Raw genomic sequence first — 27,464 nt, 5'->3', positions numbered from 1 at the left:
CTCCACGTGAATGTTGGTGTGTGTGGTCTCCACACAGAGGCTCTTCAACCACTAACATGCTACCACTCGTGTTTGAAGCGTTTTCTACTCTTCTTTGCGTGCATCCCAAACCACTTTTATTTATAACAGGCAAAACACACACACATGCTGTGCGTCTGATGCAAACTTGACAATTGATGGGAAGGAAAACAATGACTGGGGATATTTGCAGCATGCCTCAAATCACTATCACAGGGTGAGAGTTAACAGCGGTAATAGAAGTGGATGGTGGAAAATAACTCATTGGCTGTCAGGGACAGACTTTTGTTCCCTGCGCGCTTAAAAAAGTTCAAATGGATTGATGGTCTATTGGTATCAATCACAGCCATACTTGTAATGCATTATACTTTTTTTTTAAAGGGGAGGGATGCCAAATAGTTGTGCAAGTTACCTTTAATGTGGAAAGTCTTGAAACTTTGTAAACACAAAGAAACTATATATTAGAACTGCAAGGTGCAACAGATGGATGTTAGTGTTCATCGTAATTGATTGTAAAGTGGAGTTTACATTGTCTTCCGGAAAAAATAAGTGTGTAAATACTCAATTTAATCAACTTGATTTAGTTAAATTATATTTGGGAGTGGGGGAGTTCTGTTGTTTAGTGTGTGTGGCCTTTACAATGAGTGCAATGGCACTTGGTCTGCTGCTGTGTGGCGCAATCCTTTGTTTTGTGTGTGTTTGTTGTGCACACCCTTGAAAGATGATGAAAGTGTACACAAGCAAGTTGGGTGGGCTTCAATTTTGTGTATGTTCGAGAGTAGATTTTTTTTTCTACTCCAATAGATGTGGAGAAAACGGTTGATCAATACTTAATGAGATGTAAAGTGAACAACCGCACACCCGCAGGCCTGGATCCTAAACGCTTCTCCTTTGTGTGTGTGTGTGTGTGTTTGTGTTTGTGTGTGTGTGTGTTTGTGTGTGTGTGTGTGTGTGTGTGATTACGGTAATGTCGCGATCAATGGGACTGATGTTTTTTCCACTGTGAAAATGTTACAGCCTTTAAATGTGCCGTTTGAAACCATTTAAAAAGAGTTTTAGTAGCAGTGTCGTGAGAGCATCTATCAAGCTAAACCCATGACTCGTATCATTTCCATAATTATAAAATGAAATGAGATGTTGCTTATTTGTAAATTCACTGCCTTTGTGCTGTTGCCAGGTGACAATTTATAGACCTAATTAGGAATGATTTGTTGAAGAGGCTAAACATTAGTTGAAGGGTTATATCCATATTTGTCATTGCACACATGGGGAACCTCCCAAAAACCTCTCGACAATTGAGGAGCATGTTTATTTCAAACTAAACAAGGACTAAACGTTGCAAAATCACATTTTATCACAGCGGTCTTTGATGGCAGTGATTGTAGGACTAGACCACATATTGTTATAATTGTACAAGCACAAAATTACAAGGATACAATTTGACAACAGCAAAATGGGACGGGGGATCATAATGGACTGTATTGGCTGAGTGTATTGTATGCTTGAATGCTTGCGTTCTTCGATGGCGACTGGCGCTTTGTTGATATTAATCGTTTCTTTTGCAGAGTAATTGTGTCAACATTGACTGAGTGCAAAGATGTTTGGGAGGGTTTGTACGTCTTGCTGCTTTTAAAACTCCCAGCAAATGAAAATGAAAGTAAAAAGGCTGGAGACTGAGATGACATTTGGCACATTTCTTAAAGTGCAGCTTCTCAATTAACTGCTTGAGGTCGCTTCTATCTGACCTCATGTGTGTGTCTTTGCTTATCTAGCAGGTTTGTTGCTATGTGTGGGTGTTGCGTTGCTGTCGTAAATACAGAAGTTTTCACTAATAATGTATACAGCTTTTTTCCAGTGATGTGTGCAAGCCCGCTTGTGTGCATGCGTGTTCATCATCAATGCAATACAGGCAGTCCTGTGTGGAAAAATAAAAATGACGGCTTGCAAATTTGTAGCACATTCAGCCGATCACGTTATCTTCTATCACTGCCAGAGAAAGATTGGAGGCACACAAAAGCATGGCGCATACACCTGTTTGCCTACTTTCTTCCCACCACCTCATTAAATGCAACCCAACTAAATACTACCATATTTTCCAGACTATAACACACCCTTTTTTCATAGTTTGGGTACATTTCCGACTTTTATTGAAGTGCGACATATGTATATATTTTTTTCTATTTCACCAGTCATGTTTTTTTAGGCTATAGTTATCTTAAAAACGTAACAGATTCGTAATTAAAATGTTTTTCTACATTTTCCTATTGTTACTTTAACATATGTTTCTTCCTGGTTTCTGATAAATTTGAAAAAAAAAAATGCTCTCGTGCCGGCCGGCTTTTAAGAGCTATTAAGAGCAGGACCACTGCTCCCTCTTGCTTACATTATATTTAATTGATTTAATGAAGTTCAGCCCTTTTTTTGGTCTCCTCTAACTATCCTAATAATGAAAATGAAAAAAATATATTACCCATAGTACCTTCCCACTCACCTAAAATCAGATGACCTCATCTCAACCACTAATGAACGCCAGAATTAGCCCAAAATATCCCCAAAAGAATTTGCATCACATTATAATATTTCTCAAAATAGAAGACTGACCATCCTACAGTCCAATTACTGCATGTTTGCCAACCGCTCATCAGTTCTCTGCAAAGCCAACTTTCTGGAAGTATTTTCCCTCTGTCAAAAGCAAAAAACCCTATTGATTTTCTTAAAGTATCCAGCACAAGAGGAGGAGGTAGCCAGCTCTCACACAGTGCACACTTGAGCTGAGAGGCAATTGCAGTGTAATAAAATCTATAAGGTGATGGGGGGCAGAGTGGGAGGGGTTTTAATCCTCACTCCCATCCACCTTTTGGACGCCATCGCCTCCCTCTTTCTTCTACTGCTTGGCTCACTCTCTTCCCCTGTTTCCCTTTCTCATCCATGTTCTCGCAATGATAAATGAGTCAATTATGTGCGTGTGCGTGAAACGGGAGCTGATGGGGCTGTTATTACCTGTTGCTGCTGGGGGTGGTGGGGAGTCAATGTTGCCATATTAATCATATTCTAATTTTCCTCCTCCGCGTAACTCACCCGCCAGACACGCATCATCAGCGCGGACACCATTGCGCTGCACACCTCTGCCCCCACCTAGCAATTCTATTTGCCGCCTGGAAACAAATCAGTGTAAACTGGCCCAAAACACCCCTCTCTGGGGGAAAGGAGGAGGCTACACTTTGCTATACGAGATGCAAGGCATGTGTGTGTGTGTGTAGAGAGAGAATTGCATGTCCTTTTTTGCAAATCCAGCCAAAAGCATTATCCAATTTTAGGGGACATGGGGGACCTGTTGGGCCGTGTGGTGAGACAGAAACGCAAGAGATATGGGACCCGTGGGAGTGCTGTTTGGCCGCCTCATTTGTGGTTTGTACGCGTGTGTGTATGAATTTGTGTGTGTATATTCCATTCAGGAGCGCACATTCAGCAGAAGAGTCGTAATTAGAGACATGGGCGTGTATTTGTAGCCCCTATTTAGAGGGCGGAGGAGTGCAAGATTGTATATTGTTTTGGAAATTATATGACATAGGCTAATTTGTACAAAGGATTAATAGGGTCATAGATTTTTTTTAATGAGTACTGATGCGCTTATCAAACCTTTCTAATTGCAGTTTAATTGTACATTGGCAGTAAGAAAAAAAAAGAAAGATAAATGGGTCACTCTGATTTAAAAGATAATAATAATAATAATTCTTGGTGACTATATTTTTGGTTTCAACTCTACTGAGAAGTGTGTATTATCCCCTCAGTGTTTATGTTGGTCTTGAGCAATGTTCCCTCTAATTTTTCATGTAAAACATACTGTAAAATACGAAAATCATAAGAGTGGACAGAGCTACTGCCACTGGCTGCCGCGTAAACTGCGCCATTATGGGGAAAAGGGGTAAAAAAAAGTTTGGATTTTATTTACTGCGTGCCATATGATTGCTGCTGCGCAGAGAAGACGAGAGTAGTGCACGCGCACAGCTTAGAGGGTCTTAAGTTGATTTTTTTTTTAAAGTGTATAACCCAAACTGTAGATTTTAACCCCCGCTTTCCCTCCTGACCCTTGTCGTTTTTTGTCATTGCAGTTTGAAGCTGGAATGTGAGAAACTGGCCACCGAAAAGACTGAGATCCAGAGACACTATGTTATGGTGAGTCTTTTTCATGTGCTTACAGCTGCTAAACACTCACCAGAAAACACATTAAAGACCACACACACTTTATGCTCTCATATATTCCATTGGGGAGTAAACAGGATTTATTTGGGTGTGTGCAGCTGGACTTATGGGTTAAACAAACTGTGTGTGTGTTGTTTATCTTTGCGGGTGCGTTGAAACTTTATCCATTAGGTGTTTGTTGAGCTTTGGTAAATGCATTCCTCCAAATATCCCTTGTGCTCACCTGGAAATTTTACGCCAGTGTTTGGGTAGTTTTTCCCAAAGATTCAAAATGTAACGGCATTAAGATGATGTATTTTAAATACATGTACTAAATTAAACGCCTAAATATAAATAAAGTGAAAGCTTATAAAGCTTTGTAAAAAAATTCAAATCATTTTACAAAATGATTTTTGAACTAAAAACTGAAAAAAATGATTAAAAAATTACAATTATTGATTTAAAAAGGGAAAAATCTGGAAATTCAATATACATCTTTAATCTTCATTTTAATTTGATCCTAAAACAGAAAGTCACCACTTATGATTTACCTTCCCAGGCCACACAAAATAATACGACGAGCCACCATTTTAAACAGATATCCCTTAGCCCAGGCATGTCCAAAGTCCGGCCCGCGGGCCAAATAAGGCCCGTGGACAAATTTTTACCGGCCCACGGCCTCTATCATGAAATCAATAATACACGGCCCGCCAGCACTGTTGACCACAGTATAAAATAAATGTGTACAAAAAGCTATTTTTCACTTCACCAGAAGATGGCAGTAGCCCTGTGGCCGCACTCTGGCCGCCGTGACCCTTGCGTCATTGTTTCAGCCCAGCCCATTTCTAACATGTAAACAAAAAAAGGAAAGTTGACCGGGAGGGCCGCCGCATCCAGGAGAAGTGGAAATTTGAGTATTTTTTCACTGAAATACGAAACAACTGTGTCTGCCTAATTTGCCAAGAGACTGTGGCTGTTTTCAAGGAATTCAACATTAAGAGGCACTACCAGACGAAACATGCTAGCTACGACAAGCTAACTGGGAACGAACGCGGTGAAAAAGTGAAGCAACTGGAAGCTGTTTTAACGGCACAGCAAAGCTTTTTCACAAGAGCCCGTGAGTCAAATGAAAATGCCACAAAGGCAAGCTACGAAGTGGCAACGCTAATTGCAAAGCACTGCAAACCTTTCAGTGACGGTGAATTTATTAAAGACTGTGTAATGAAAATGGTTGAGAAAATTTGTCCCGCGAAGAAGCAAGAGTTTGCCAATATTTGCCTGGCTCGTAATACTGTGGCACGGAGAATTGAAGACGTTTCGTTAGATATTAAGAGACAGTTAGAGGCAAAAGGAACTGAGTTTGACTTTTTCTCGTTAGCGTGCGATGAAGACCTGGACAACATACTGCAGTCAAGATCCCAGTATCACCCTTCACATTAGTGCAGGCAAGATATTTGTTAAGTCCCCTGAGTTGAATAAATTCTTAAATCTCAGTTCATTATTTTTTTTTGTAATGGTCAAAATCACAGTTTGAATATGCAGTGATCATTGTTTTGTTTTCAGCACTGTTCCTACAGTGAGCATATAATAGTGAATAATATGTGATGTTTCACATGAACTTAGATATCCTTGATAGTTTTCTTAATTTTTTGTGGTTTGTGATTTCGGTAAAAACCTAAATGTTAAAAAAATGTAAAAGTAAAAGTATGCCATTTGTAATTTAAAAAAAAAATCCCAAAAAGTTAATTTGCATTTAATGTTAATGGTTCAAAGAATGTCAGGCTAAAAGTCGGCCCGCACACATTTTCACCTTACCAAATCTGGCCCTCTTTGCAAAAAGTTTGGACACCCCTGCCTTAGCCCATTAAAGGTTGGGAATTACACGACAACCCAGTTGTGATTTATTTCTTTGGTCATTATGTCTAGCTCAGCATCTGTCCACGTTCATACTCAGGACTGGCTGAATAAAATATGCTTTTTGATCTGATGCGTGAAATTGATTATTGATGAATCACATCTCGAAGCAACTAAGCCAAACTATTTCACTATTCTTGAGCATATAATGCGACGTCGCAACCACAGATACTCAGAAAATGAAGTATGGAAATCTTGGTACTAAAAACTAATAAAGCCTAGACGTTTTCTGAGGTTAATCTACATCTACACTTGGCTGCAAAGCGGCTCTACCATTAGGATAACACCATGTGAAAATGTGGGTCCTCTCAGTCAGCCTGCCATCGGAACCCCTTGCCACCACAGCTGAACCGGTTCCGACTGCCAAGAACTCACTTGCCCCCTGCCAAAAAAACGCTATGTGGCATTCCTGGCACTGAGTTGGGAATTGTGTATCTGTTACGGCGGGGCTGTTTTGGCTCTCACTGAGAAAATGGGGTGTGTGGGTGGGTGGTGAATAGGGGTAGCTGAGGTCTCCTCTCCTGGCGGCTGATTTGGGGAGGGGGGGGTGTTGCTAAGCAACAGGCAAAACTTGGCACACCAACTGTCAAGCGGAGCTGCCAGCTGCCAGGAAAGGCATCTTTGATGGAAGCACAGACAAACAGCAACACATACACACCTGCATGGCTACACACACACATTGAGAGAGACACACACACACACACCCTCACTCAAATTGTGCCAAGAAAGATGTCTGCAGAGAGGCAACCCCCCCTGCCCATCTCCTCCTTCCATCCTGCCAGAATGTTCTGGCTCTCCAACTTGCCAATCTCCTCTCTGAAAAACAAATGTCAGCCTGTCACTTTGCGAAGCAGACTGTAAAATACTTTCTCTTTTCTATCCAGAGAGAGAGAGAGAGAGGTAGAGAAAGAGAGAGAGGGGAGTGCCACCTGTCTCTTATTGGCACTCCGCTCTCTCCTTTTGTCATCTTAGGGAGGTTCAAATAGCTCAAATTAGACGTGATTATTACAGCAGACCGACAATATTTGTTCTTCCGTGGTGCTACTCACCTTGAGGCCTTGGTCTCATTTTAGGAGTACTAATGACTTTTAGTGCCCGGGGTAACATTGCAAGTCTTTATTTTAAACTATTTTTGCCATTAAAAAAATCTTTAAATGCTGAATTAAATTGTGGGATCTGATTGGGAATGTTTCTTGAGCAAAACATTTTCCATATGCGTTTGAATTAATGTAGCATTGTCTGATTAAACCAATGGTAAATATGCATTCATTCATTTTCTGAACCGCTTATCCCAGGGGTGGGCAAACATTTGGGCCCGGGGGCCACATTGACTTTAAAAATTTGACAGATGGGCCGGGTCAGCTCAAGATACGATACATATAAAAAAGTGCATCCGTTAACAGTACATATGAAACATAAGCAGAAAAAAAGGACTAAAGTATTAAGAACACTAGGATTCCTATTCACTTTATTTTTCCTGCACACCCACTCATCAATGGCCACACGATTCTTATTAGAAACACCGACCCACTGATACGCCAACTTTTCCATGGTTAATCACTGCAAATAGATGAAACGTAATCATCAAAAATGCAATTTGGATGCAGCCAGCCACATGAAGCCTATAAAGACACGGTAAATATGTGTTAACAACAAACATGTTTGCATCTGTTGCAGTATTACGAGATGTCCTACGGCCTTAACATCGAAATGCACAAACAGGTGAGAACAACGTCACATTTGTTTATTGTCTTTCTCCTGGAATGTCATTCTCTCTCCCTGTCCTTCCCCAAAAATCCATCTTTATGGAATTCGTCCCTCAAACAGATGAGACTATTTCATTGTACCTTTTTAACAGGCCTGTCTGTCACAATTCATTGTTTCCTTTCCTTTTTGGTCATCTTTTCTTCTTCTTCTTCATAATTCCACATTTCTTTTGCATCCTGTCTCTTTTTCATTTGCATTTTATCTTGACTTCCTCTCCGACATATACAGTATACATGCTGGGTTTCACTTTAAATCAGGTCACTGCTTTCCTGCGGTCTACTCTTTCTCTCACTCGCTCCGTTCATTTCACCATCTCAATCGTTTCCCTTTTGACATGTCACAGAATCCCCCCCACTCTCCACCACCATGTCGATTTTCCTCCCCCTGCCTATCTCCCTCCCTCCCTCCCCTCTTTCTCCTCGCCCTCCTACATCCTCGCCTCATTGTCACACTTCCTTGCCACCCAATCCCCCCTCTCTCATTTCATCAGCAACACACACACACACACCTACCTTCCCGTCGCGTCACCCCCCCTCTTCATCCCCTTTCTCTCGCTTGCTCCTGTCCTTTCCCTCCCCCTCTCCTCCCTCCTGAAGATGTCATTTAGTAGTTGGAGTTCTCTAACAAGAAATCATTGTGTCTCCCCTGGGCAGGCGGGGCCAAGGGATGGGGGGGCTGATGGATTGGGAGGAGAAGGGGGGAGGTGGGTGGGGTGTATGTGGCCAAATAAGAGGAATGAGAGAGTGGGAGTGGAAGAAGAAGAAAAAAAAGGAGGGGGTGGAAGTTCAGTCCAGCGTCAATAAATCACTTAGGAGGGAATAGGGATGTGTGGATCTGTATACATGTGTGTGTGTGTGTGTGTGTGTGTGTGTGTGTGTGTGTGTGTGTGTGTTTGTGCACACCCCCACGCAAACACACACCTTTGCACAGGCGGGCTGTCAACTAGACAAACAGCCTCTAGCCATAATGATGTTGTCATGATCTCTGCATGCATATCATTACCGGCCCTAACGGTTTTGATGCTAAATGCCCACGTTTGTGTGCGCGCTGAAGCCTGTAACGCTAATCAATAATCGGCAAGGGAGGAATGGAAGGAGGCAGACATCAAATAAATGCAGAGCTTGTTTTTCGCAAGACTATTTTTAACTAAAAGCAGATTAAGGGCTATGTTTTTGCTGGTAACCATGGCGACTGTTTTTTTTGGAGACCAAAACAACATTGGGTTGACAGGCTTTCTTTTATGCCAATGTGTTACTAATGGTTATATTGGGTTATATTTGTGCATTTCAATTAGAATATGGAAAAGGTTTATTTTTGTACTTGATTGTAGGATGCGTGTCATTGTGGTGCTTAGCTTTTAACACTGCAAGTATTGATTATTCTTTGTGTTTTATTTATAAGGTTTGAATTGTATTGTATAAAACTCTTACATACCCCAAAAGGGATGAGGTTATTAAGCACAAGCATAATTGAATACATTATAAGGCATACTTTCGAGCAAATATTGGTATTGTCGGTTATACTAGCCTTGGGTGACCGACACATGCAGACTAGAAAGAGGATGAATTTATATTGAATTAAATTAAAAGTCAGATTTTTTTGGTATTTTATATTCTATTCATGCATTGATTTATAGAGTGCAGCATTTTCTCCCAAAAAAAAAAACAATAGAAACACTTTGTTTTTGTCCAATATGTTGATTAATGCTGATTATTGTCTACATTTTACAAGGCAGTAGAACATTTAGACACACACACACACAGTTAGAGTCATTGACCCACAGCATGAAACTCACACATGCACACATACCCAGGATTGAAGAATGTAAACTCAGGCACACAAGATTGGGAATCTTTTTTTTTAAACACACACACACTCACCAGCATGTGTGATGGGGTGTGCACAAAAACGTGTGTGTATGTGTGTGTGGGCAGGCTGTGGCCACAGCAGATGCTTGCCATGAATATTTTAGTCCAACTCCCTGGCAAAGGTTCCATTTGCATGGACCAGATGTAAGGAGCTGAAAAATTTACCACACGGGTGTGGGGCAGAAGGAGGTCACAGTGAACGTGGGACTGTCTTTGTGTTGAAATTGTTTCTTCTTCAACATATATGTATATATATGTATTTTTTTTTATTATTATTTTACTTTTAGACGGAGATTGCCAAACGGCTGAATGTGATCTGTGCCCAACTCATCCCATTCCTATCACAGGAGGTGAATGCACACAAACAATCGTACACACACATACACAAAATACGAGTAAAAGTATTTTTTTTACCTGCCAAAATGTCAACACAGACCAATACCTACATGACAAATAGGTACATGGCAAGGACTATGCCTCAGCAAGACAGAAAGGCAAAGAAAAATATGACAAGTCTGATGGGGTGGGAGGAATTCATCGAAAAAGATTTATCCAGTCAGATTATCCGCTCATTAATATTGTGAATGCCAAGGATTGTACAACAGATTAACTATATAAAGGGCACTTTTTCAGGTACTATTTAATGAAGAAAATAATCGAAAATGAGCCTGACTCGTGTATTTCGAGTTTTATTCATTTTTGTATTATGTATGATTATTTATTTTGGGTGAATTTTGATTAAAAACAGGGTGTTCACATACAGGTAGTTCACTTTTAGAGTCATGTAAAATACTCTTGACCAAAAAGTGCCATGTCTAAGAATATGAGTTCCATATCTTTAAAAAAATGCCCTTCAATGTGTTAAAGATCGAAAAAAAACACACTTATAACAAGTGCAAGGTCATTCAGTCATTATATTTGTCCAAAATATTAACACAAAGACAAAGGTGTGTGTTGACTGTGCAATAATGTCCAAGCCAAGACAAATCCACTTGCGCAAGACTTTCCAACACACTCCTTTCCTCATGAATAGCTTTTCATTCTAAACCACTTTGAAGAGTAGTATAACAATATACACAATTAATATTAATGAAAGCAAGTACTACAACATGTCCTCTGAGTAACCTTTGGCTTTTTTTTCCCTCTCACAGCACCAGCAACAGGTGGTGCAAGCTATGGAGCGCGCCAAACAGGTGACCATGGGGGAGTTAAATGCTTCCATAGGGGTACGTGGGCTCCCCCCTTTGCCTCATAGTGTGTGTACTTTATACTCCTGTTTATTTTTTCCTTCTTTTTCTCGATTTAATTTTTTTTTTAAATAAATACATCATGAGGCACTCTTTTGTAAGCCCAGTTCACACCAATTGGCTTTGGTACTTTGCTCTGATTGGTCGCCAAATTGTCCCATATATGTTATATTAGGCAGAAAATGGCACTTTTTAGGCCCCGTACCCTGACCTCTGCATTTCTCCCTCTGCACTTTCTGCTTTTCTACTCTGGAATGGCTTATAATCGAAGCAACTATAAGTCACCCGTGTACTTCTACCTCTCTATCTCTCAACCCTTGCAGCAACAGCTTCAGGCGCAACACCTTTCTCAGCACGCACAGGGTTTGCCCGTAGGGCCGCACCCGTCGGGACTGCCCCACCCGGGTCTGGCGTTGGGCGGGGGCTCTGGTTTGCTGGCCCTGTCGGGAGCGCTGGGCGCGCAATTGGCTGCCAAAGACGAAAGGGCTCACTTGGAGGCTGCTGCCGCGGCGGCGGCTGCTGCTGAACAACATCGAGGTAAGCGCGTGCAGTTTAGTAACTTTGACTTTTGAGTGCAGTAATCCCTCGATTATCGCGTCTTCACTCATTGCGACTTCACTTATTGCGACTTCACTTATTGCGACTTCACTAATTGCGAATTCACTTATTGCGAATTCACTTATTGCGAATTCATTCATTGCGAATTCACTATTTTGTGATTTTTTTTCTTGCTGTTGATTATTCAATTACTCTAATTTTTAAGTTCATCAAAATGTGAAATCTGCTGAAATTCGCAAACGGACCCCATTATACTGTCTTCTGCTTGCTATGAGAAATCATCATTTAATTATTACTTTTTTAAGTTCATAAAAATGTGAGAATCCACGCATAAGCCACTAGGATGCAGCATTGAAGTATTTTTTTTCAAATAGGGTCAGTTTTATCGATTATCGGCCATGTCTGGTCTACATTAACCGCGATATTCGAGAGATTACTGTAAAATTACTTGCATGGCTTTGGTTGTATCTCAAATAATTTGGACCAAGGCCTCTCTGAAATGCAGTGAAATACAAATGTGTTTCAGTATGCCCCCAAAACACAGCATTTTTGTCACAACCTTTAATAGAAAAAGTGTTAAATTGTATTTTACATTATAAAAAAACAAAACAATGACTGTATGCACTGACTATGTCAGCTTACAATGTACATTTTTCAAAGGGCAAAGCTGCCAAGGATTTTCGGTTTGGATGAAAGATGGTGTTGAATTTTGATGACTGGCCATAGAAGTTGGTGATAAAGCTAAATGTCTCCACAAGGTCAAGGCGGGAGCCCTAATATGTGTGCACGTGTATGTGTGTGTTTGATGGTTGCAATGAAGATTGAAGACTTGACAGCTATTTCATTTGTAAGGATACAGAGGAATGCGACTGTCTCATGGCAAATATTTTCTTTGTGTGTGTGCTTATTTTTGCTGTCACGTCACCCATCATCACGTCTGCCTGGAAAAACAGACCGGGAAGCAGGACCGGTGAGTACAAAGTTGACGGTACAACTATAATTGTAGCTCTACTGTATTATAGGAGGATAAACATCTTAACTTGTATGTTTGTTTAATTTCACACTAGATGGTTTAGACTGTCTGTTTATAGTAGCCTTTAAAATGTATAAATAGAGTTTTTTTTTTAAAGTTTGGGTCACCTTGGAGAAGTACCTCAAGGGAGTAGAGGAGATTAATGACTAAGAGATGGTGCAGGATATTTTTTGGGTACATTTTTAGGCTTGTCCATGTTTCATTGTGCTTACTTTCACCTCATTATCACTTCATTCCTTTCTTTCGTTCCTTCTTTTCCTTCCCGCAGAGCTCTCTGTCCAATGGGGACAAAGGTCGCCCAGCAGACTACCTCAGCAATGGCAAGAAGAGGAAAGCGGAGGAAAAGGAATTTATGACAGACTATGTGAGTAACCTTTATTTCATTTTATTTTTATTTTTTTATTTTTTTTTTTACACATACTGTTTTAGACCTTTTAATTCAATAAATTCCAACTCATTTTTTTTGCAGGGCAGTGATGCAGATAAAAGTGATGATAACTTGGTGGTTGATGAGGTTTGTACAATTTGCTTTATTTTAGCAGCACTTTAAATATAGGCAATGTTGAACTTTGCACTGTCATTTTTAACTATCGAGAACCTCAGTTTGTATTACTAGTTGTTTTATAACACAGTTTTTTACATTTGGACCTAATGGAAATTAGCTTCCAACTTGAATCTGGTGCTAATGTCTCCATTTCTCAGTTTTTTTGTGTGCATTCTAAATAAGCTTTATCTTCCAAAATATCTTTAGAACTTTACTATTAGACCTTGCAGCACAGTTATCAATGCGGGCATAGCTTTGCTTTAATAGTGATCCCCAAAAAGTAAATTCCCAAGTCTGAGAGTGTTATAGTTAACAGATCTTATACATAACCTCAATAATTGACGAATACAAAGTGACACTAGTCATAGAAAACAGTTGTTTTACTAGCGCTTTTACGATCCTCTTCCCCAACACTTCACGGTATTTAATAAGTTTTAGCTTTTCCACATGAAGCTGTTTTTCTTCAAGTTTCTTTTAACACATAGCCTCTCCACCTGTATGCTAAAAGTCTCTTCTCCCTGACAAACCAGGACCCGTCGTCACCCCGCAGTGTGCAGTCTTACTCCTCCAGGGAGAACGGCTTGGACAAGATGCAACCCTCTCGCAAAGAAGGGCCCCCGCAGGCCAGCCCCACCTCACTCGCGTCCTCAAGTAGTGCCACATCACCGTCGCGTGGCAAGGAGCCCACACAGGTACCACCTTCAATTGTGTGGAATCTCTCTCCTTAAAACTCGTAGCGTTTGACGTCAAAACTTGCTGTAAAACTAGCCCCTCCCAACACATCGTCCAGGTCTTGTGGTGGAAAGCAGCCCCACACCATCACCGACACCAAATGTTCTGCTGTAATTTTTATTATTTAATTTACTAGGAAGAATATCATTTTTAAAAGTGTTTGCCTTGTCAATGAACATTTTTCTTAGAGCAAATAGTATTATTATATATATGTTGTTTGCTTTCTGTGCAGAGAGAAAAATCCAGCACACCAGGTATGAAGCCAGGTACCCCTATGTCCCAAGAATCCAACACCCCTGGACCTAGTGGACCACCACAATTCAGACCCATTCCCGGCAAACCTGGCGTTGACCCGTTAGGTAAGAACTCCAAAAAAATAATTGTTTTTAGAGTAATTTTTTTTACAAAATATTCATCACTAATTTGCTTAAAACTAGTTTTTCTTCCTTCCCTCATTACTATTTGTATACTACTATTTGTTTTGTATAGACTACAAATGGCTTATCCTTCATAGAGCCCGTTTAAAAAAAAACATTTAGAAGTTGCATCCATAGAATATTATTGGACCTGCCTGTGTAATTGGCTGCTCGCCGGCATTGATGTTACATGATGCGTGAATGCATCCACAGCAGTCATTATAATGGATGGCAGCCATCCCTCCCTCTTACAACTTGGCCACAAATGGACCCTGTTAATAAGGGACTGTGGGCCAAGATGCAATAAATGGAAAGATTAGGAGAGTTGATTGACTGCTTCATAATGAGCACGCATCGATGGCTTTTCTTCTGTCAACGCTTTTTTTTTTTTTAAACATAGTCGCTGTCATCTGCCTGTGTATGACAGAACAAAGACCAGCAGGGGGCACTGGCGTTTTATCTCTGCAATCACCCCTTCCCAGAAGGATAGGGATGGATCATTGATTCATGTGAGATAACCTCCGTTTTTTCCCCCACAGCTCTGGGTCTAAGGAACCCCTTGGTCGTGCAGGGAGCGTACCCTCCGGGGGCTTTCGGCCTGCCACCTCCCGGGGTCAACGGGGACCTGCCCGGGGCGGCAGCGTACAGCGCTGGCCTTCACTTGGTGTCCCCGCAGATGAATGGAGCGGCGGCGGCTGCTGCTGCCGCCGCGGCTGCAGCGGCGGCGGGCTATGGACGCTCCCCAGTTGTAAGTACATGTCATTTACCTATTATGGGGTACTTGTTTAAGCCAGTTAAGATGCTAGACGTCCAATTCTTTTGGACGGGGAGAGTGCTCATTGGGAGTAAAATATAGATTAGAAGAGTTGTGTTTTAATGGCAATTGAAGGTGGACATACGCATTTTAAGTTTAAATGAATTAAATGTTTATTAATGGCAGAAAAATAGTGTGACAATCTATTGTATAGCAGGTAGGTGGAGGGTTCCTTGGCTATGGTAGGGCATCCATTTGGCATGTGAGAGGTAGTTGAATGGATTCCTGCATCCTCCAAGTTGTCACTTTGCAGCTGAAACAGAAATGTAGTATGTCAGACAATAGCATAGTAAGGAAGTAGGTGGCTTCTTTAGCTCACATGCTAAGGCATCCACTTACCATCCGAGAGGTAGTTAGTTCAATTCCCACAACCTCCAAGTATAATCACTTTACAGTGGAAACAGAAAATGAAGTGTGCCAGTCAATGTCATTGTCCGCTCTTTATGCGAAAGGTAGTCAGATCCATTCCCGCAAGTTGTCACTTTAAAGCTGAAAAAGAAATAGTGAGTTAGTTTGAGGCATAGTAGAAAGGTAGGTGAGTTACTTAGCTCACATGGGAAGATGTCAACTTACCATGTGAGAGGTAGGCAGATCGATCCCAACATCCTCCAAGTTGTCGCCTTACAGCTGAAACAAAAATGTAGTGATCCAGTTCATGGCATAGTAGCATAGTAGAAAGGTGAGTTGATTATTTAGCTCTAACGTTAGAGTGCTTACTTACCTTGCAAAAGATTGTTGGGTGGAAAAATAGTGAGCCAGTGGCTTAGTAGGGAGGAGGAGTGATTTCCTCAATAAAAATGATTGTTTTTGTAAAGATGTCAATCTTGTCTCTCCAAACAGGTGGGCTACGAGTCTCCACATTCCCACATGAGAGTGCCAGGTTTGCCAGCCAGCCTTCAGTCGGCCGCCTCAGGAAAGCCGTAAGTTCTTCCGTGCTGTGATCAGCCAACTATTTTCTCATCTGCAATGAATTTTTTCAAATCAAACCTTAGAATTCAAGTCACCAATGTTAAAGACAATGACATTTCATGGGCTTTTTTTCATCCACAATGCTCAGTGCTTACTCGTTCCACGTGAGTGCCGACGGTCAGATGCAGCCAGTTCCCTTCCCACCGGACGCCTTGCTGGGTCCTGGCATCCCTCGTCACGCCCGGCAGATCCACAGCCTGAGCCACGGCGAGGTGGTGTGCGCCGTCACCATCAGTACATCCACGCGCCACGTCTACACGGGAGGAAAAGGCTGCGTCAAGGTCTGGGACATCAGCCAGCCGGGCAGCAAGAGCCCCATGGCGCAACTCGACTGTCTGGTCAGTCTTTAAAAAAATACACACACACACAACTGACTATTACTCACGAACAAATCCTGACTCAGAGTAATATGAGTACATCTAATAACGTAAAAATATGTATTACACCTGAAATGCCAGTATATTATTACAATCAATAGATTTTTTTTATCAATTTAAAAGCTCACCTTTTCCTTTTGATATCCCATCAGAACCGTGACAACTACATCCGCTCATGCAAGCTGCTGTCAGACGGTCGCACGCTGATCGTGGGTGGTGAGGCCAGCACGCTGTCCATCTGGGACCTGGCCACGCCTACCCCTCGCATCAAAGCCGAGCTGACGTCGTCGGCGCCCGCCTGCTATGCTCTGGCCATCTCGCCAGACAACAAGGTGTGCTTCTCCTGCTGCAGCGACGGCAACATCGTGGTCTGGGACCTGCACAACCAGACGCTCGTTAGGTAAGGCCGGAGACAATGCAGAAGACATGTACCATTTACATCGAATGAGTGATTCAGGCAATAAAAATGTTAAAAATCACTTTTTCCAGACAATTCCAGGGCCACACGGACGGAGCCAGCTGCATCGACATCTCCAACGACGGCACCAAGTTGTGGACGGGAGGACTGGACAACACGGTGCGCTGCTGGGACTTGAGAGAAGGACGCCAACTGCAGCAGCACGACTTTACGTCACAGGTAAGCGCCCAGGGTTGCCAGGAGGAGTGGGCGGGGCTCTGGTCTGGTGTCAAAACTCTGGTCATTTGCCCCTCTCAGATCTTCTCGCTGGGTTACTGTCCGACGGGCGAGTGGCTGGCGGTGGGAATGGAGAGCAGCAACGTGGAAGTCCTTCACGTGTCCAAGCCCGACAAGTACCAGCTGCACCTTCACGAGAGCTGTGTGCTCTCGCTCAAGTTCGCCTATTGCGGTTAGTGGCACTTACACACACATGTCCAGCACTTAAGTTCAAGGGGTTCCTCGCATCCCTACATAAAGCAAAGTCTGTGATAAAAAAAATTGCTGGAACATAGAATGATTAAAGCCTTACTATACTATGTTGTTTTTTAATTAAAAATAAGGCTGCACAAAAAAATATTCGCGCATCCTATTAAGTTTCAATATTCTTCTGGCACAGGTAAATGGTTCGTGAGCACGGGAAAAGACAACCTGCTGAATGCGTGGCGGACGCCCTACGGCTCCAGCATATTCCAGGTAAGCGTAAATCAATCAATCCAACATTCGATTGTTTAATGGTGGAGTCACTTACCCGTGTATACGCACACTTTCAGTCTAAGGAGTCGTCATCTGTGCTGAGCTGCGACATCTCCCCCGACGACCAGTTCATCGTGACGGGCTCAGGGGACAAGAAGGCCACAGTTTACGAAGTCATCTACTGAACGAACCTGATGGAAACCAGACACTCGACTACTTTTCCTGTGTGAAAGAATGACAAGATGACCAAACAGTTTTTTCTTAAACACTCCGACAAGGCCTCTTAGTGAATAGCTGACTGAGCAAGTGTGGGATTCCTCCAAAGAAGTTTTCTTTTTTTTTTCCCTTAACAAAATAAAACCTCTGTAGTGGACAAGACATTAGCAACATAACATTTTTTTTTTAGATTTTTTTTATTTTTTTACTTTGTGGACCACAAGGAGATGATGCGGAAAAGCCGCTTTCGCACCTCGGCTCGCTTTAAACCGGTTTGGTCCATCGCGGTGTGGTTTTGGCTGTACTTTTTTGTTTTTTGTAATAGTTCGGCTACAACGGGAACCCTGATTGTATGACCTCGTGCAGACAAGACAGCACGTATTATCAAATGTCCCTGTTTTTCTTTGTTTGGGTGTTTCTTTTTTAAATAAAGTATGACTTGGCAAATTACTGGAGATGTGAGGACGGAGCAACGTGTGCTACTTCATGTTCAACATTCGTTGTTGTGTTTGATGGCTTCTATATGGATGTAAATAAAGTTCTCTAAAGGCAACTGTGTTTTTATTGAATTATTAGCTTGTTTGAAGTATTTGCTCAACTCCAAAAATACATTTTACCGGTATCAAAATACGAGACTATAGTAGGGCTTCTTTTCTTAAAAAACGACATAGTATAGTAAGGCTTTTCTCCGTCAAAAACGACATAGTATAGTAAGGCTTTTTTCCGTCAAAAAACGACATAGTATAGTAAGGCTTTTTTCCGTCAAAAAACGACATAGTATAGTAAGGCTTTTTCCGTCAAAAAACGACATAGTATAGTAAGGCTTTTTTCCGTCAAAAAACGACATAGTATAGTAAGGCTATTCTACGTCAAAAAACGACATAGTATAGTAAGGCTTTTTTCCGTCAAAAAACGACATAGTATAGTAAGGCTTTTCTACGTAAAAAAACGACAGTATAGTAAGGCTTTTTCCGTCAAAAAACGACATAGTATAGTAAGGCTTTTTTCCGTCAAAAAACGACATAGTATAGTAAGGCTTTTTTCCATAAAAAACGACATAGTATAGTAAGGCTTTTTCCGTCAAAAAACGACATAGTATAGTAAGGCTTTTTCCGTCAAAAAACGACATAGTATAGTAAGGCTATTCTCCATCAAAAAACGACATAGTATAGTAAGGCTTTTTTCCGTCAAAAAACGACATAGTATAGTAAGGCTTTTTTTCCGTCAAAAAACGACATAGTATAGTAAGGCTTTTTTTCCGTCAAAAAACGACAAAGTATAGTAAGGCTTTTCTCCGTCAAAAAACGACATAGTATAGTAAGGCTTTTCTCCGTCAAAAAACGACATAGTATAGTAAGGCTTTTTCCGTCAAAAAACGACATAGTATAGTAAGGCTTTTCTCCGTCAAAAAACGACATAGTATAGTAAGGCTTTTTTCCATAAAAAACGACATAGTATAGTAAGGCTTTTTCCGTCAAAAAACGACATAGTATAGTAAGGCTTTTTTCCGTCAAAATACGACATAGTATAGTAAGGCTTTTTTCCGTCAAAAAACTACATAGTATAGTAAGGCTTTTTCCGTCAAAAAATGACATAGTATAGTAAGGCTTTTTCCGTCAAAAAACGACATGGTATAGTAAGGCTTTTCTCCGTCAAAAAACGACATAGTATAGTGAGGCTATTTTCCATAAAAAACGACATAGTATAGTAAGGCTTTTTTCCGTCAAAAAACGAAATAGTTTAGTAAGGCTTTTCTCCGTCAAAAAACGACATAGTATAGTAAGGCTTTTTCCGTCAAAAAACGACATAGTATAGTAAGGCTTTTCTCCGTCAAAAAACGACATAGTATAGTGAGGCTATTTTCCATAAAAAACGACATAGTATAGTAAGGCTTTTTTCCGTCAAAAAACGAAATAGTTTAGTAAGGCTTTTCTCCGTCAAAAAACGACATAGTATAGTAAGGCTTTTTCCGTCAAAAACGACATAGTATAGTAAGGCTTTTTCCGTCAAAAAACGACATAGTATAGTAAGGCTTTTTCCGTCAAAAAATGACATAGTATAGTAAGGCTTTTTTCCGTCAAAAAACGACATAGTATAGTAAGGCTTTTTCCGTCAAAAAACGACATAGTATAGTAAGGCTTTTTCCGTCAAAAAACGACATAGTATAGTAAGGCTTTTTTCCATAAAAAACGACATAGTATAGTAAGGCTTTTTCCGTCAAAAAACGACATAGTATAGTAAGGCTTTTTCCGTCAAAAAACGACATAGTATAGTAAGGCTTTTTCCGTCAAAAAATGACATAGTATAGTAAGGCTTTTTTCCGTCAAAAAACGACATAGTATAGTAAGGCTTTTTCCGTCAAAAAACGACATAGTATAGTAAGGCTTTTTCCGTCAAAAAACGACATAGTATAGTAAGGCTTTTTTCCATAAAAAACGACATAGTATAGTAAGGCTTTTTCCGTCAAAAAACGACATAGTATAGTAAGGCTTTTTCCGTCAAAAAACGACATAGTATAGTAAGGCTTTTTCCGTCAAAAAATGACATAGTATAGTAAGGCTTTTTTCCGTCAAAAAACGACATAGTATAGTAAGGCTTTTCTACGTAAAAAAACGACAGTATAGTAAGGCTTTTTCCGTCAAAAAACGACATAGTATAGTAAGGCTTTTTTCCGTCAAAAAACGACATAGTATAGTAAGGCTTTTTTCCATAAAAAACGACATAGTATAGTAAGGCTTTTTCCGTCAAAAAACGACATAGTATAGTAAGGCTTTTTCCGTCAAAAAACGACATAGTATAGTAAGGCTATTCTCCATCAAAAAACGACATAGTATAGTAAGGCTTTTTTCCGTCAAAAAACGACATAGTATAGTAAGGCTTTTTTTCCGTCAAAAAACGACATAGTATAGTAAGGCTTTTTTTCCGTCAAAAAACGACAAAGTATAGTAAGGCTTTTCTCCGTCAAAAAACGACATAGTATAGTAAGGCTTTTCTCCGTCAAAAAACGACATAGTATAGTAAGGCTTTTTCCGTCAAAAAACGACATAGTATAGTAAGGCTTTTCTCCGTCAAAAAACGACATAGTATAGTAAGGCTTTTTTCCATAAAAAACGACATAGTATAGTAAGGCTTTTTCCGTCAAAAAACGACATAGTATAGTAAGGCTTTTTTCCGTCAAAATACGACATAGTATAGTAAGGCTTTTTTCCGTCAAAAAACTACATAGTATAGTAAGGCTTTTTCCGTCAAAAAATGACATAGTATAGTAAGGCTTTTTCCGTCAAAAAACGACATAGTATAGTAAGGCTTTTCTCCGTCAAAAAACGACATAGTATAGTGAGGCTATTTTCCATAAAAAACGACATAGTATAGTAAGGCTTTTTTCCATCAAAAAACGAAATAGTTTAGTAAGGCTTTTCTCCGTCAAAAAACGACATAGTATAGTAAGGCTTTTTCCGTCAAAAAACGACATAGTATAGTAAGGCTTTTTTCCGTCAAAAAACGACATAGTATAGTAAGGCTTTTTCCGTCAAAAAACGACATAGTATAGTAAGGCTTTTTTTCCATAAAAAACGACATAGTATAGTAAGGCTTTTTCCGTCAAAAAACAACATAGTATAGTAAGGCTTTTTTCCATAAAAAACGACATAGTATAGTAAGGCTTTTTTCCGTCAAAAAACGACATAGTATAGTAAGGCTTTTTCCGTCAAAAAACGACATAGTATAGTAAGGCTTTTTTCCGTCAAAAAACGACATAGTATAGTAAGGCTATTCTACGTCAAAAAACGACATAGTATAGTAAGGCTTTTTTCCGTCAAAAAACGACATAGTATAGTAAGGCTTTTTTCTATAAAAAACGACATAGTATAGTAAGGCTTTTCTCCGTCCAAGAACGACATAGTATAGTAAGGCTTTTTTCCATAAAAAAACGACATAGTATAGTAAGGCTTTTTTCCGTCAAAAAACGACATAGTATAGTAAGGCTTTTCTCCGTCAAAAAACGACATAGTATAGTAAGGCTTTTTCCGTCAAAAAACGACATAGTATAGTAAGGCTTTTTTCCGTCAAAAAACGACATAGTATAGTAAGGCTTTTTCCGTCAAAAAACGACATAGTATAGTAAGGCTTTTTTCCGTCAAAAAACGACATAGTATAGTAAGGCTTTTTCCGTCAAAAAACGACATAGTATAGTAAGGCTATTCTACGTCAAAAAACGACATTGTATAGTAAGGCTTTTTTCCGTCAAAAAACGACATAGTATAGTAAGGCTTTTCTCCGTCAAAAAACGACATAGTATAGTGAGGCTATTTTCCGTCAAAAAACGACATAGTATAGTAAGGCTTTTTTTCCGTCAAAAAACGACATAGTATAGTAAGGCTTTTTTTCCGTCAAAAAACGACATAGTATAGTAAGGCTTTTCTCCGTCAAAAAACGACATAGTATAGTAAGGCTTTTCTCCGTCAAAAAACGACATAGTATAGTAAGGCTTTTTCCGTCAAAAAACGACATAGTATAGTAAGGCTTTTTTCCGTCAAAAAACGACATAGTATAGTAAGGCTTTTTCCGTCAAAAAACGACATAGTATAGTAAGGCTTTTTTCCGTCAAAAAACGACATAGTATAGTGAGGCTATTTTCCATAAAAAACGACATAGTATAGTAAGGCTTTTTTCCGTCAAAAAACGAAATAGTTTAGTAAGGCTTTTCTCCGTCAAAAAACGACATAGTATAGTAAGGCTTTTTCCGTCAAAAACGACATAGTATAGTAAGGCTTTTTCCGTCAAAAAACGACATAGTATAGTAAGGCTTTTTCCGTCAAAAAATGACATAGTATAGTAAGGCTTTTTTCCGTCAAAAAACGACATAGTATAGTAAGGCTTTTTCCGTCAAAAAACGACATAGTATAGTAAGGCTTTTTTCCGTCAAAAAACGACATAGTATAGTAAGGCTTTTTCCGTCAAAAAACGACATAGTATAGTAAGGCTATTCTACGTCAAAAAACGACATTGTATAGTAAGGCTTTTTTCCGTCAAAAAACGACATAGTATAGTAAGGCTTTTCTCCGTCAAAAAACGACATAGTATAGTAAGGCTATTCTCCATCAAAAAACGACATAGTATAGTAAGGCTTTTTTCCGTCAAAAAACGACATAGTATAGTAAGGCTTTTTTTCCGTCAAAAAACGACATAGTATAGTAAGGCTTTTTTTCCGTCAAAAAACGACATAGTATAGTAAGGCTTTTCTCCGTCAAAAAACGACATAGTATAGTAAGGCTTTTCTCCGTCAAAAAACGACATAGTATAGTAAGGCTTTTTCCGTCAAAAAACGACATAGTATAGTAAGGCTTTTTTCCGTCAAAAAACGACATAGTATAGTAAGGCTTTTTCCGTCAAAAAACGACATAGTATAGTAAGGCTTTTTTCCGTCAAAAAACGACATAGTATAGTAAGGCTTTTTCCGTCAAAAAACGACATAGTATAGTAAGGCTTTTCTCCGTCAAAAAACGACATAGTATAGTGAGGCTATTTTCCATAAAAAACGACATAGTATAGTAAGGCTTTTTTCCGTCAAAATACGAAATAGTTTAGTAAGGCTTTTCTCCGTCAAAAAACGACATAGTATAGTAAGGCTTTTTCCGTCAAAAAACGACATAGTATAGTAAGGCTTTTTTCCGTCAAAAAACGACATAGAATAGTAAGGCTTTTCTCCGTCAAAAAACGACATAGTATAGTAAGGCTTTTTTCCGTCAAAAAACGACATAGTATAGTAAGGATTTTTTTCCGTCAAAAAACGACATAGTATAGTAAGGCTTTTTTTCCGTCAAAAAACGACAAAGTATAGTAAGGCTTTTCTCCGTCAAAAAACGACATAGTATAGTAAGGCTTTTCTCCGTCAAAAAACGACATAGTATAGTAAGGCTTTTTCCGTCAAAAAACGACATAGTATAGTAAGGCTTTTCTCCGTCAAAAAACGACATAGTATAGTAAGGCTTTTTTCCATAAAAAACGACATAGTATAGTAAGGCTTTTTCCGTCAAAAAACGACATAGTATAGTAAGGCTTTTTTCCGTCAAAATACGACATAGTATAGTAAGGCTTTTTTCCGTCAAAAAACGACATAGTATAGTAAGGCTTTTCTCCGTCAAAAAATGACATAGTATAGTAAGGTTTTTCTCCGTCAAAAAACGACAGGGTTAGGGTTTCTTAAAAAACGACATAGTATAGTCAGGCTTTTTTCCTTAAAAAACGACATAGTATAGTAAGGCTTTTTTCTTAACTTACTATATATGGTCATTTTTTTACGAAAAAAGCCTTACTATACAGGTAAGTTGTTCCAAGAAAAAAAAAAATTCTTACTATACATGGTCGTTTTTTTTACGAAAAAAAGTCTATTTTTACAAATTTTGAACTATACATTTTCATTTTTTAGTAATGAAAGAAAATGACTTACCCATCTTCGTGGATGAGTGCTTAGCGTGTCGGCCTCACAGATCTGGGGCTTGGGTTCGAATCCATGATCTTTACGGGCCTGCGTGGGTTTTCTCCGGGTCATCCAGTTTTCTCCCACATTCCCAAAATACATGCACGGTAGGCTGATTGGACACCAAATATCCCCTAGATTTGAGTGTGAAGTGTGAATGGGTGTCCATGTCCTCGTGCCGTTCCGTTCGGCTGGCCACTGGTTCAGCTCGGATAGGCTCCAGCACCCCTGTAACCCTAGGGAGGATAAAGCAGGTTCAGAAATCGTAAAAATGAATGAAAAAGTCCATACTATAAATATACGTTCTAACAAGAATAGCTTAACAATACATTTGTTTAAAAAAAAGAAACATTACTATACTTGGTCTTTTTTTTCAACAAAAACTTACCTTACTATAATACATAGTCCTTATTTTTAATAACAAATAAAAAGGTTTGTATTACCTGTGGCAAGTGGCGTTGTTTATGTTGTGCGTGTCAGTTGTCCATTTTAGAGGAAAGTCATCACCAGGATGAACACGTGTGAGGTTTATTACACACACCTAATCATAATAGCATAATTTTTTATACAGCACGCGGGGATGGAAGGAAGACGCAACGCAATGGGACCAAGCCTCGGCGTTTTCCAGGAAAAAAAATGATAAAGAAAATACATCAGCTGGTAAATGAAATAAGAAATAATGCAAACACGTGCCCATCATACATTATATACTGTACATACATACAGCCTCGTGTGAAAAGGAGAAAAATCGCATTGTGGCTGAAAGGCAGGCATTCAAAATCATCAACATCGTAGAAACGGCAAATTCTGTAGCTGCGTACTTGGCAAAAACAGAAAATAAATAGTATACTCCCATAAACAATGGAATAGGTGTGTAGGAGGATAATTGTACTTTTTTTCGATTTTAGTAGCACATTGTACCAAAAGATCGTTTTTTTAGTAATTCCCATCATTGCAAAATATAATTTTCCAAATAGTTTTTTCTTTTGCATTTTTTTCGATTCCTTATCCATTTCAGTGATTTGCTATATAGCCATTGGTTTAATCCAAAATTCACCTATTGGCAAGTTCTTTTATAAAGACAAGCCGACGCCCAAGAAAACGTATAAAAAAAATAAAACAAAAAAATTAAAAAGTAACAGCTCCATTTGACACATCTGCTACAGGCAACCTTGAAAACATCAGAGACACGCAGATAAAAAAAAAAAGGAACACAAGTGGACTGAAAAACCTGGAAAGAAGTACAAAATCGTTGATTTATAATTATATGAAAACAGGCATATTGTGTAACTTTTGAGGAGTCATGGGGGTGGGGGGCGGGGTCGCATTATTGGCAGCATCTGATGGCTGTCGGGAGAACACAACCATCCTCATTAGATGGCGTCAGAAGGAAATAAGAGATAATAAAGCAAGGAGGCTGTTTAATTGGCTGTGTATCATTTTCTGGAGGGGCGGGGTGCATCCCTGGGCAACATGGGGGCCCACCCCGGCTCGTGTCACCTTTTGACAGGCAAAGTGTGCGGCGGCGTGGACCTCATTACAGCCTGTGTACGGCCGTGTGTGTGCCTAATGAATCGACAGTGCGTTATCAGTGCTCTTCTGGGGTAGGGGGGCCGGGGGGCTGCAGTGGGGGTGATTTCCCTTCCTCTGCTGAGCTCTTAATCAGGAAACAGCCTTCATTAGACAGCCTCCTCCTTTTCATTTACATTCCTTACTCTCTCACGCACACACACTCGCATGTTATGCTGAACGGGCTGAAGCTAAAATGCACAAGTACTTTTAAACCCCTTTACTGCCATTGATGAGGCTATTTTTGACTGGGATGCCGACCGTTGCCAATAGTTGAGGTAAAATGTCACACAGTTCCGGCACGGTAATACCTAATCTTTCCTGTGCTCCCTTTTGAACATTTTTTTTAAGAGAACCTATGACTTGGGTGCCATATGTGGCTCTTTTGATGGGTGTATATGGCTCTCCGCCTTTTAAAATCATAATTTTTCTTCATTAGACTCTTTTGCATGAATTCTCTCATTGATGCTCATTGAATAGTAAGGTTTTTAAACTTTCAAAGTAGTAAATGAATAATAAATGCTCACATTTTCATGTATTTTGACTTTCAAATTCTGAGTATGGCTCTCAAGGAATAATGTTTGAAAATATGAATTGTTTATGGCTCTCTTTGTCAAAAAGGTTGCCGATCCCTGCCTTAATCTTTCCATTATGCTAGGTTTCAAGTGCATTTTAGCTCCATCCCAAAATTCCGCGAAAATCCCGAATTGCTGCTTCTTGCCATAGACGCAGAGTGCGGAAGGAGTGGCCACAAAAGTATGGATGTGCGAGTGGTTGTCGAGGTAACCCAAATGTTCCCTTACTCAGTACACCACCTCATAAACTGTGGCCTTCTTGTCACCCGATCCAGTCACAATGTACTTGTCGTCCGGGGATACGTCACAGCTCAGCACGGATGACGACTCCTTGGACTAGACCGCCAGGATGAGAGAGAAAGAGAGATATGAGTCATCACAAAATGGCCAAAGAGGAATTAGCAATTCAATGACATGATAAACAGACTGACTCATCCCGACAGACCCTTAGGGGGTCATTCGGCAGCAATGTCAATAATCCTGGTGTTACCTGACACCCTTGGTCAAAGCTTGCATTGGCTTATGTTGACCTTGCAGATCCATCATGGCAACAAATTTGGCTTAAAATCAATCTTTTGTTGTCACGCACAAAGATATTAAAAAAAAAAAAAAAGGAATAAAAACAAGACCTTGAAAAGTTTGAAGGCTACAAAACTGCCAAACAGTGCTTTCATGTCCTTTTAGACAGCTGAAGTTTGATATTGTGACATTAATGGTTTACTCTTTCGAGGGCCATATTCATGCCAACTAGATCTCATCTGTTTTTAATCCATTGTATGCCATTAATAATAAGCAATGGCCAATTCATGTAAACTAGAAGAATGGATGCTGAGTGCAAGGTATCCCAGTCATATTGGATTGGACAACTACCTCAGTCAAAGAGTAAATGGAGTGCCCACAAAGAGCAGAGGGTGAGCGAGCGAAATGTCAAAGACAAGTCACCTGGAAAATGCTGGCGCCGTAAGGGGTCCTCCACGCATTCAACAGGTTATCTTTGCCTGTGCTCACAAACCACTTCCCTGGAAAACACACACACA

General features: G+C 39.9%; 2 protein-coding genes and 1 long non-coding RNA gene across 8 annotated transcripts in view; 1 reads left to right on the top strand and 2 right to left on the bottom strand.

The window, feature by feature from the left end:
• Nucleotides 1-18,358, top strand: part of tle2a (TLE family member 2, transcriptional corepressor a) — a 33,951-nt gene extending 15,593 nt beyond the window's left edge. For 3 of the 4 annotated variants that reach the window (XM_077717828.1, XM_077717827.1, XM_077717826.1), the window contains 18 exons: nt 4,131-4,194; nt 7,792-7,836; nt 10,037-10,099; nt 10,901-10,975; nt 11,320-11,533; nt 12,508-12,524; nt 12,856-12,951; nt 13,057-13,101; nt 13,662-13,823; nt 14,096-14,222; nt 14,819-15,027; nt 15,934-16,013; nt 16,151-16,400; nt 16,592-16,839; nt 16,929-17,076; nt 17,155-17,305; nt 17,513-17,589; nt 17,667-18,358. In XM_077717828.1, coding sequence (XP_077573954.1) covers nt 4,131-4,194; nt 7,792-7,836; nt 10,037-10,099; nt 10,901-10,975; nt 11,320-11,533; nt 12,508-12,524; nt 12,856-12,951; nt 13,057-13,101; nt 13,662-13,823; nt 14,096-14,222; nt 14,819-15,027; nt 15,934-16,013; nt 16,151-16,400; nt 16,592-16,839; nt 16,929-17,076; nt 17,155-17,305; nt 17,513-17,589; nt 17,667-17,774 — 2,179 coding nt within the window. In that variant the 3' untranslated portion in view covers nt 17,775-18,358. The remainder of the gene's footprint in view (nt 1-4,130; nt 4,195-7,791; nt 7,837-10,036; nt 10,100-10,900; nt 10,976-11,319; nt 11,534-12,507; nt 12,525-12,855; nt 12,952-13,056; nt 13,102-13,661; nt 13,824-14,095; nt 14,223-14,818; nt 15,028-15,933; nt 16,014-16,150; nt 16,401-16,591; nt 16,840-16,928; nt 17,077-17,154; nt 17,306-17,512; nt 17,590-17,666) is intronic. The other variant, XM_077717829.1, reaches the window with a different exon arrangement.
• On the bottom strand, nt 15,215-24,317 carry LOC144197186 (uncharacterized). 3 transcript variants are annotated; one of them, XR_013326480.1, is made up of 7 exons: nt 24,254-24,317; nt 16,920-17,811; nt 16,158-16,816; nt 15,815-16,054; nt 15,667-15,720; nt 15,433-15,582; nt 15,215-15,346 (listed from the first exon to the last, which is right to left on the bottom strand). It is a non-coding gene; the product is annotated as an uncharacterized LOC144197186 (long non-coding RNA). The 3 variants fall into 3 exon arrangements; XR_013326481.1 differs by lacking the exon at nt 24,254-24,317 and having other exon boundaries at nt 16,920-17,363; nt 17,645-18,720; XR_013326479.1 differs by lacking the exon at nt 24,254-24,317 and having other exon boundaries at nt 16,920-18,718.
• A 478-nt stretch (nt 24,318-24,795) lies between these two features.
• The window catches only part of tle2b (TLE family member 2, transcriptional corepressor b), a 54,308-nt gene continuing 51,639 nt past the window's right edge, over nt 24,796-27,464 (bottom strand). The window contains exons 19-20 of the mRNA XM_077717836.1: nt 27,370-27,446; nt 24,796-26,763 (exon numbers count right to left, since the gene is read on the bottom strand). Coding sequence (XP_077573962.1) covers nt 26,656-26,763; nt 27,370-27,446 — 185 coding nt within the window. The 3' untranslated portion in view covers nt 24,796-26,655. The remainder of the gene's footprint in view (nt 26,764-27,369; nt 27,447-27,464) is intronic.

This window comes from Stigmatopora nigra, chromosome 5 (genome assembly GCF_051989575.1).
Source record: "Stigmatopora nigra isolate UIUO_SnigA chromosome 5, RoL_Snig_1.1, whole genome shotgun sequence".
Taxonomy (NCBI): domain Eukaryota; kingdom Metazoa; phylum Chordata; class Actinopteri; order Syngnathiformes; family Syngnathidae; genus Stigmatopora; species Stigmatopora nigra.
This window is presented reverse-complemented; position numbering and strand designations above follow the sequence as displayed.